The 9,472-nt window shown below is 40.4% G+C and overlaps 1 protein-coding gene and 1 pseudogene across 2 annotated transcripts in view; both read right to left on the bottom strand.

The window, feature by feature from the left end:
* Positions 1-7,259, bottom strand: part of WDR35 (WD repeat domain 35) — a 59,420-nt gene extending 52,161 nt beyond the window's left edge. The window contains exons 1-2 of the mRNA XM_082851826.1: positions 7,160-7,259; positions 6,133-6,250 (exon numbers count right to left, since the gene is read on the bottom strand). Coding sequence (XP_082707952.1) covers positions 6,133-6,250; positions 7,160-7,183 — 142 coding nt within the window. The 5' untranslated portion in view covers positions 7,184-7,259. The remainder of the gene's footprint in view (positions 1-6,132; positions 6,251-7,159) is intronic.
* On the bottom strand, positions 1,166-2,329 carry LOC309970144 (E3 ubiquitin-protein ligase RNFT1-like; annotated as a pseudogene). The gene is made up of 3 exons: positions 1,832-2,329; positions 1,421-1,428; positions 1,166-1,234 (listed from the first exon to the last, which is right to left on the bottom strand). The product of its transcript is annotated as an E3 ubiquitin-protein ligase RNFT1-like (transcript).
* Positions 7,260-9,472: the final 2,213 nt, after the last annotated feature.

Here is a 9,472-nt window from a genome sequence, read left to right on the forward strand (position 1 = left end):
AAAGGCATAATAGGAGACAGTAACAGAAGGGGATTAATTTAGACTGAAGGGAGAACCAGGGAAGGATTTCTGAAGAAACGATATCTAAACTGAGACTGAAGGAGAAACTGGGAAAAGCCAAGCCAGGTAGGGGAGAAAGTATTCCAGGCTAGGAAACAGCAAGTGCAAAGGCCCCTGGGTAGAAGTATAGAGCCTTTGGCAAACTGAAAGAAGGCCTATGTGGTTGAATTAGTGGAGAATGGCATAAGATAAGGCAGAAGTGATAGGCACAGAAAAAATGATAAAGTCTTTGCAGGAAGTGATAAAAATTTTAGATTTTATCCAAAGTGCAATGTAAGCCTTTAAAGACTGTTTTTTATTTGAAGTGACTTATTCTCCTTGATTACTAATCATACTATAGAGAAGAATACAATAATATGAAATGTCATCTCAGTAAATGAATCTTCACTTAGAAAATCTGATTGTTACATGTAAAATATAACATTTAAAACATTCATTTAAAAATACAAATTAATGAAAATCTGAAGAATTTGTGAGAGTGGGAATTATAAAAGTTGATGCTGAAGAAATTCTCCTTTCAGATAACATGTATCTTAAAAAATTATGAAAAATATTCTTTATTCTGAAAACAATCTCAGGGAAAAAAAAATACCTGAGTTCCTCTAAAACCATTAGTTCTAATTATCCAGTTACTGTCTTGGTAACATTAACAATAATACACATATATAACATCACAATCATCTGTCAAACAATTAGGATAGAATAAATGTTGTTGACATACATGTTAGGTTGAACATTATTTTTTTAACAGAGGGTTCTTTCACTCATTGACTCTTTTAAAGATTGTACTACACACTTAAGCCTTATTCTACTCTTCTAAAAAAATTTGATACTAACATTCTTCTTAACTTATAGCACTGAAAATCCATTCTAATGCCTATAGTCATAGTCACTGTAACCAAGTAAAATTAGTGATATGTGATTCCAAGGGTTTGCAGGACCTAACATATCTGAAAGTGTGAGGAAGTAGTTCCATCTTTCCATTTGTTCATATGGTCTGAATTCACAATTCTGCATGGCGGGTATGTTTTCTCTTTGTTAAACCACAAAGTACAGGACTCTTGACAAAATATATTCTGACAGATGACAATAAGTTTTTGAAATTCTACTTGACATGGTGAACAAACGGCATCCACATCTGAACACTGTCTTTTGCTGGCAGCAACTCCAGAACCTGATCGTGCAGAAAATATCTGCAAAACCTACCTGAAAGTTCTGATGTCCAAAAAAAAAAGTCAAAAGTTTTCAATGAGGTGGAGTAAAGCCACCAAGATCCCAAGACTCTACTGAGTTACATTAAACTCCCCATGGCCAATAAACAAACCAAACTGGCATGGTATGTGCTTCTAAAAGCACATACCGATAACCCTTGGAATTAAAAGGCATGATGAAAGGAGGCACCAAAAAAAGAAGGCATTGGAAACCCATGAAGAGGGATTTCAGAATGAAATCAGTAATTCCAACCATCCAAAGTATCCCCCAGAAGCTCAAAAAGTCCAAAGGATTTAAAAAGATTAAACTGGGGGCTTCCCTGGTGGCGCAGTGGTTGCGAGTCCGCCTGCCGATGCAGGGGACACGGGTTCGTGCCCCGGTCCGGGAAGATCCCACATGCCGCGGAGCGGCTGGGCCCGTGAGCCGTGGCCGCTGAGCCTGCGCGTCCGGAGCCTGTGCTCCGCAACGGGAGAGGCCACAGCAGTGAGAGGCCCGCGTATCGCAAAAAAAAAAAAAAAAAAGATTAAACTGTCATAAAGTGACTGAGAATGAGAGATACAACAAAGGAGAACAGAAGACCCTGCTCAGAACACCAGTAACCAAGCACACTAAATCTCTGAGCACCTTTATCTTAGGAAAACCCGGCTGACGTTCATAAATATGTTTTTACATTTTGCATTCATAAAACTTGTTAGCTTTTATTTGCATCCATAAAAGTTGTTAGCAGCCCAACTCCAAGAGAAATTCCTGTTATGTGTTGCATAGTAAGTTTGACAAGCAGGATCAATATATATGGAAGACATTCTGGTAACACTTGAAGAGAGGGTGGGGTTCTGAGAAGGAGCTGCTATGGGTTCTCCAGACTCCCTGGCAGGATCACCTGACTGCCTTGCTTCTCTGCGTGATGGGCTACAAGTGACTATGTGCACATCCATGGGTACAGCTATGGACACCTGACCTGGTATTTCTGGAGCTTGGGTTTTCAGCACATTCTTTAGGTACGGAGTTGGTGTGGATTATGGACATCTCTAGAACAAAGTCAAGAAGCTTTGCGCATCCATCTCGCTACATGGGCACGTCAGAAGGCCGAGGCACTCCCACTGCCTGCAGTTCCTGAAGGACTATGCAGGTGGCTACAGTTGGCTTGTATGGTCTTGGAACACTTTTTCTCTGACCCGAATGTTTGCTTTAGGGTGATACCTCCTCTAATGAAGATGAGTAGACTGCACCCTCTGCAACAGTGGCAGGAAGAGCAAGAGATGCCATCTCTAGTCAGGGCCATTGCCCTCAAACCCCACCACAAGCAACTCTGGCCCAAGCTGGCAGCCCTTTAGAGACTTTTAGCAGGGAAATAACATAATCTGGTTCCTTTTTTTTTTTTTTTAAGATCACAATAGCTGGAGTGTGAAGAATAGACTAGAAAGAGGCAAGAAACAATGAAGGGAGGGAGGCTGATTCTCACAGCAGTCTAGGTGAGAGCTGATAGTGGCTGGGACTAGAGAGGTAGCACAGGACAAAGGAAAAGGATGGATTCAGATACTCTTTGGAGATAGAAGCATAGGGTTGTTGATGAAGGTGATGTTAAGTGAGAAGAAGGGGGCTTCTAGCTTGAGCAAATGGGTGAAATTTAAGATATTTACTGAAATGGAGAGAAATGAAAGAAGATATATGGGAGAAGGTCAAGAGTTCAGTTTTAAACAAAGTAAGTATGAGATGCCTGTGAAAGATTCTTGCGGAGATGTCCAAGTCTGAAAAATCAGAACTGGGCTACAGATATATATTTAGGAATCGTCACCCCATAGATGGCATTTAAAGCTAAGGGAATGAAAGAACAAGTCTAAAGAGAAAGTAAAACGAAGACAGCCCAGAACCAAGTTCTCAGGAATTCGTACAGTTAGAGGAGAATCTAGTAAAGAGACTGAGAACTTACCAGAAAGGAAAGGAGGGGAAAGCCATATGTATAAATATAACAATAATTTAAAACATTTCTATTCTCCTTTTGTCTTGAAAAATAATGGTTCAAGACAGAAGGAAAGGTCAAATGCTGATAAGAACCCAAAAAAGCTGTCCATGAGATTTGGAAAATGAAAGTCACTGGTGAGGGAGAAAAAAGAGGGAGAAAGCAGACTGATACTCCAAGAATAGAGAGAGGATAAAAAAGTGATGAGGTCCCTGAGAAGGTGAGAGGAGGTGGGCTCCAGCAAAACCTGTGGAAGTTGGCCTGTGAGAGAAGAAGGATACTGCCTCCCCATCTTAACCTGATGTAAGAAGCTGGGGCAAATGCTGATTCTAGTTCCTTTCCGTCTAAGGCAAGGGAGTGAAAACTGGGAATGCCACCATTGGCATTCAAATGTACTCGGCATATGCAGTATCTGGTGATTGTTACTGGAGGGATCTGTTGCATCACAACTATTATTATTAAATACAATAGACTGACCTTTTAAGAATCATCCAACAATATTTCTCATATTTATCTCTTTCAACATGACTTACTACACTCATTAAATACCAAAACAAATAATTTACTCCATATTCCAAGGCTCTCAAGAAACTATTTTCCATCTTGCTCACTAATTGCAAAGAATATTCTAACCACAGTTCATCAAAAATGCAGAACAGGGACTTCCCTGGTGGCGCGGTGGATAAGACTATGTGTTCCCAGTGCACGGGGCCAGGGTTCGATCCCTGGTCAGGGAACTAGATCCCACATGCATGCCGCAACAAAGAGTTTGCGTGCCACAACTAAGGAGACCGCATGCTGCAACTAAGGACCCAGCGAGCCACAACTAAGAAGCCCGCCTGCTGCGACTAAGACCTGGTGCAACCAAATAAATAAATAAATACCAATTTAAAAAGCACATATATATATTTTTTAAGTGCAGAACAGGAAATGAAGTAATTTTTTTCTTGAAAAGCCTTCAATATTAAACATAATGCATTTCTTAACGTAACTAAAACTTCCCACATATTTTAAGGCAAAAAAATATGCATATGTACATATACTTACATACATTTGAGAAATCTAACAGAGACAAAAATTTTCTTTCAACACAGTTAAGAAAACTAAAGTGTTGAGAGATTAAATTACTAAACATCAGAAGCCAAACTCTGATTGGTACATAAGTATCTACCTTCCAAATTTGCCTTTTATTTCATATAGTTAATCTAGCACATCAAAACAATTATTCTCTCTTTGCTTAGACTGCCATGAGCCCTCCACATAGTGGGTAAAAATGAGGCTTTGAAAGTGAAACAAACTAAGTTTTGATGGAAGAAATGTTCACATATTGAGGTATGGGGAAGTCATTCTGGCTTACATATTATTTAGCTTAAACTTTATGCTAATTAGAACAGTCTGTTTTTTAGCCTATCACACATATCTTGTATATGTGCTTTAACCATTAAAGAAAAGTGTGCATTGTCCAGAAGTAAAGAATGTCCATTCTGGAGACAGATATCAATGCCTCCCTTCCTGGGACCTCAATGCTTATACTCCTTCGATGATAAGGCTCCCTTCCCAGGTGCCAAAGCCATACTGACTTGCTGTGTAGGAAGCAAATATATTCCTTGAAGGAGTGTACCCCTGTCGTGTTTGATGTTCTTTGCTCTGACAAGAGATAAAACCATGCTGAAAACCATCTTCTTTGGAATAGTTCCTCAGAGTTGTCTGAGAGCCTGCCTCCCCAGCTATAGTCCTCAGTTTGGCTCAAATAAAATTCTTTTCTATTCCTATTACTTCAAATCTTAGCTGTGTCACTTATTTCCTGTGTGACCTTGGGCAAGTTATTAACTGATCAACACCTAGTTTTCTCATCTGGAATATCTACCTCCAAGATTATTGTGAAGTCAAATTAGATAGTGAAGGTTAAACACCCCAGACATAGAAAGTGCTCAATAAATATTTATAACTACCACTTCAAAGCTGTAGAGCAGTGTTACTCAAAGTGCGGTCTGAGATTTAGCAACACCAGCATCACTAGAAATGCAAATTCTCAGACCGAATTCCAGATCTACTCTGGGGCTTGGGTCCCGAAATCTGTTTCAACAAACTCTTCAGATGATTCTTATGCCTGATAAAGCTTGAGAAGCAATGCTGTAAGGAATCCAAAATGTAATTTAGTTCAACCCTTCATTTTACAAAAGACTGAACTAAAACCCAGATATACTCAGCAACCTGCTGAAAGACATTCAGAAGTCTTATGGCAGAGCTGAGGTTCCAACTCCAATCTCCTTATCTAAATCTCCAATTTAGACTGGAAATTGTCTAGCTCTCCGACCTAGAGCAATACTAGATAATAAAGAAATGTGAAACTGTTTGCTATGATTCCAGAGAACTAGAAAAAGAGAAATCAAGCTGTAAAACACAAGAGACTTATTACTAAAAATGGTTTTTTTAATCCCATTTTCTGTTCTTGGGAACTAGGTGCATAATTATTAACACATCTGAAAAGTGGAAAGGACAACATAGGCCTGTAAATAATCTACCAAAACGTGAGACTTTTGTGACCTTACTGAAATGCTGATTCACATCATTTTTATTTTATTTTATTTATTTTAGACTCCTATTTATATAGCACAACCAATACACATAGCATAAAACAACATAATGACTTAGTTTTCATTCTTCATTCATTTTCATTTGCCATCAATAATTTCAGCAAAAGCCATCTGATGTTTACATTCAATATTTTCTGAACTTTGTTACAAAAATACTCTAGAAGAACACCCCAAAATGTTTGGGGTTTTGTTCTTTTTCCTTTTGAAAGAATTAGAATTGCATACTGACAAATACCATGGGCAAATCTCTCTGACCAAATGATTTTCCATCAAGTTCAAACATTTGGGCTTGCATTCATTTACCTGTCTGTGTCTCTAACTTCAAAACCTTCAGTAATCCATCTTCACCACCACATGCTATGAATCCTTGGTCCTTGTTCCAAGATATACATTTCAGCTTCACATTATTGGGAATGGCAATCTGAAAAGCAACCACACCCACTCTCACAGCTTTTCACCAAGGGGTTGGGAATGAGTCTACAGGACACGAAGCCTGAAGAAGAAAAACCGCCAGCCTTGCAGAAATGTGAGCCGTTATGAAAATGAGCATAGTCCCCTGAACTGCCCTGGGCCCATTTGGGAAAGAAAGAAAGGACTGCCCACAAAGACAAGGGCAGTGACTGCAAAGGAACCCAATGGGGAGTGACCTGATGGATTTTTAAAAGGGGGGAGGGGGACTTCCCTGGTGATCCAGTGGTTAAGACTCCCCACTCCCAATTCAGGGGACCTGAGTTCAATCCCTGGACAAGGAACTAGATCCCACATGCCACACTAAAGATCCCGCATGCCGCAACCAAAAGATCCCGCAGGCATCAATTAAGATCCCGCGTGCTGCAACCGAGACCCTGTGCAGCCAAATAAATATTTTTTAAAAAAATAAATAAAAGGGGGTAGGGATAACGGAAGTATAAATCTATTATCATCAATTCATATTCCCTTTCTGCATACACTTTGGCTACCTTTTTATTACTTTTCTCCTGCCCAGAGGCCTGTGATGATCCAAAGAGTTTAAATCACCTGGATAAGCAACAGGTGAAGGAAGAAAGATAGGGCAGCACGAAGTGATCAGCCCTGCAGGCCCCCCAAAAGGACCTAACCAGGGGCAAGAATGGGAAAGAATCATGCGAGAGGGCTGCTGTCTCCGCCAAGGATTATTTGGGTCTTGGAGACCATCAGGCGGAGGTTCGAGGCTGGACCATGCAGGAAGGTGGGCGGAGGGACGTCGAAGCCGGGATCACCACTCATGGCCCTTCCGGCAGGATGCGGGAATCGCCCGCAGGTCGAGAGACCAGAGGAGGAGCGACGGCTCCGGGAAACCCGGGAAACTCACTTTCTTGCTCAAGTAAAAGAACATTCTGGGAACCCCGAGAGGACGACGCCAGCAGATAAAGCCCGACACAGGAAACTTCTTCTAAGCCGCCAATCGCTAGTACCCGCGGCTCTTGGAAGCTCCGGTCGCCCTGGCAACCGCCGCCGCTGGGTCGCATCCGGGGCGCCGAGGGACACTTCCGGCGTCGTCCTCGTCTCGCCGGGCGTCGTACGCCTGCGCGGACGTCGCGGGGCTGGTAGACCCGGTGTCGTGGGTAGGACCTGGTCGCTCTGCTCCTGGGCTCTTCTGACCAGCGCCCTGGCTCGTAGCCTCAGCTGCCCTACGACTGGGCGGGCTTCGAGGACCGGCCACACCTCGGGTGGTCGCGGCGGAACTCGACTGAGGTGTCAGTACCAAGTCAGTAAGGGCGCCCATTAAAATGAGGTCGTAAAGATGAGGTGTTCTGTAAGCCCCGAAGTCCCAATATTGTGAAAGGAAAAAGTTATTTACTGTATTTGGTAGACTGGCGCCGTTGGTCAAATGAAGGTACAAACGTGCATTTTCAGAGCGTGCAAACCTTCCTTTGGGGATGGGAGAGCCCCCTGGAGCAATTTGGGGGTAGGAGATTTTGTTAATTCTGTTTGTTTTAGTACTTTTTAACAACTTGTTTAAGCTGTTACTGCAGCCCAAGGGTCCTTATAAAAAGAATAAGTGTGTACACTTGAAACTAACACAACATTGTAAATTACCTACACTTCAATTTTTTTTTAATTTTTAAAAAGAAAAAAATATGTGTGAGCTGTGGGCTGTTACAGCAATAATTGCCATTGGGGCATAGCCTCCCATTTTTAAGTACTTGAGGTGTTTAGTATTTTCTTGCCTGTGGTGCACTGTATTCTTTTTCTACCTTATTTCCTTCTTCAGTTCTCCTTGTCCTTTCTGAATGCTTGGAGAGTTACACACCACCACAATTTTAGACATAGCGCAGAAACTCCTATGAAATTATTCAGTCTCATCTGTTTTTTTAATTTGTCTCTGGTTTTACCTTTTACCATATTTGCGGCTACGCCTGTTGATTTGTATAATCTAGTGTGTACTTTATGCAACGGTAGCTGATTTCCCCACCTAGAGTCTTTCCCCATCTCAGGCAAATAACGTTCAAATCCTTTGACCCAAGTCTCTTGCCTCACCCAGCATACTCAAAAATTGACAATGGTACTAGCCTTTCCTATTAAATCTAAACCCAAGCTAAAATCAGATCTTCCTTCGGTCTTAAAATGTTTTTTCTTTGGTGCCCCCACTTTAAGCAAGCCAGTATGCTTTTTTTAATCCCACTATTCCTGTGTGCTTCCAAGGTGATTTTATATATCCTATGATGTTCCTGCTTCCTTGGCCAACTGCGCCTAGCCAAACGCACACATCAGGTCTCCCTGAGAAATCCTTCCCAAACTTAAGCCCGATCCCATTCAGATAATTTGTTTGTTTTCAAATGAATGTGTATCTTTTTCAGCACCAACTACATCCCTAAGATATGTTTGTTGGCACCGGATCACGGGCTCCCTATACTGGACTCAAGAAAAAAATCAATTATCTAAGCCAGGGGATTCCAGTCAACTGGTTAAGCTTAAGACATGATTAGCTCAAGCTATTGATGGTCACACTCTTGAAAATTTGTCTCTCTTTAAATACCTTTCCCTAGTTCTTGCACATGAGCTCTCATTTATTCCTCCTATAACACCATTTCTTTGTGATATATTAATATAACTAATTTGTGCTCAAATAAGTTTGGAAAATAATACTTGTTGTATGTCAGGTGCTTTCAAAAATGTTGAGCAATAACAATAAATGTTTCATATAATATTTACTGCCTTTGATGTGTTCATTTTTCATGTCTTCCCTTTACAGTTTATATTTTAGATTTTTTACTGTTTCTGGGTTTGCATCTGTAGGTTATATTTTCTTTTCAAGTGCATATATTAATGTACCCTCATCATTATTTTATCTGAATTTATGTAATTTTGTTTTATTCCCTCTCCCACAACAATCGTGATTAAAGCCTTTCTGTTTAACCTGAGCTTAAATTTTTAATTTTAAGAGCACGAGATTAAATTATAGGAGGAGTCACAGTATTGTGTCCTTTGACAAGAAACTGTTTCATTCAAAATAATTGTAATTCAGCTTAATTTAAGAAAATATGTTAATAGGCAAAGTTGATACAAGAGTTACCAAAAAAAAGCATGAAAATAATATATAAAGATATTGACATTTTTATTATACTAAACACAACATAAACCAAGAAAAGAATGAGTAGTATACAATTTAAAGAACTATTTT

Source organism: Leucopleurus acutus (assembly GCF_964270905.1).
Source record: "Leucopleurus acutus genome assembly, chromosome: 12".
Classification (NCBI taxonomy): Eukaryota; Metazoa; Chordata; class Mammalia; order Artiodactyla; family Delphinidae; genus Leucopleurus; species Leucopleurus acutus.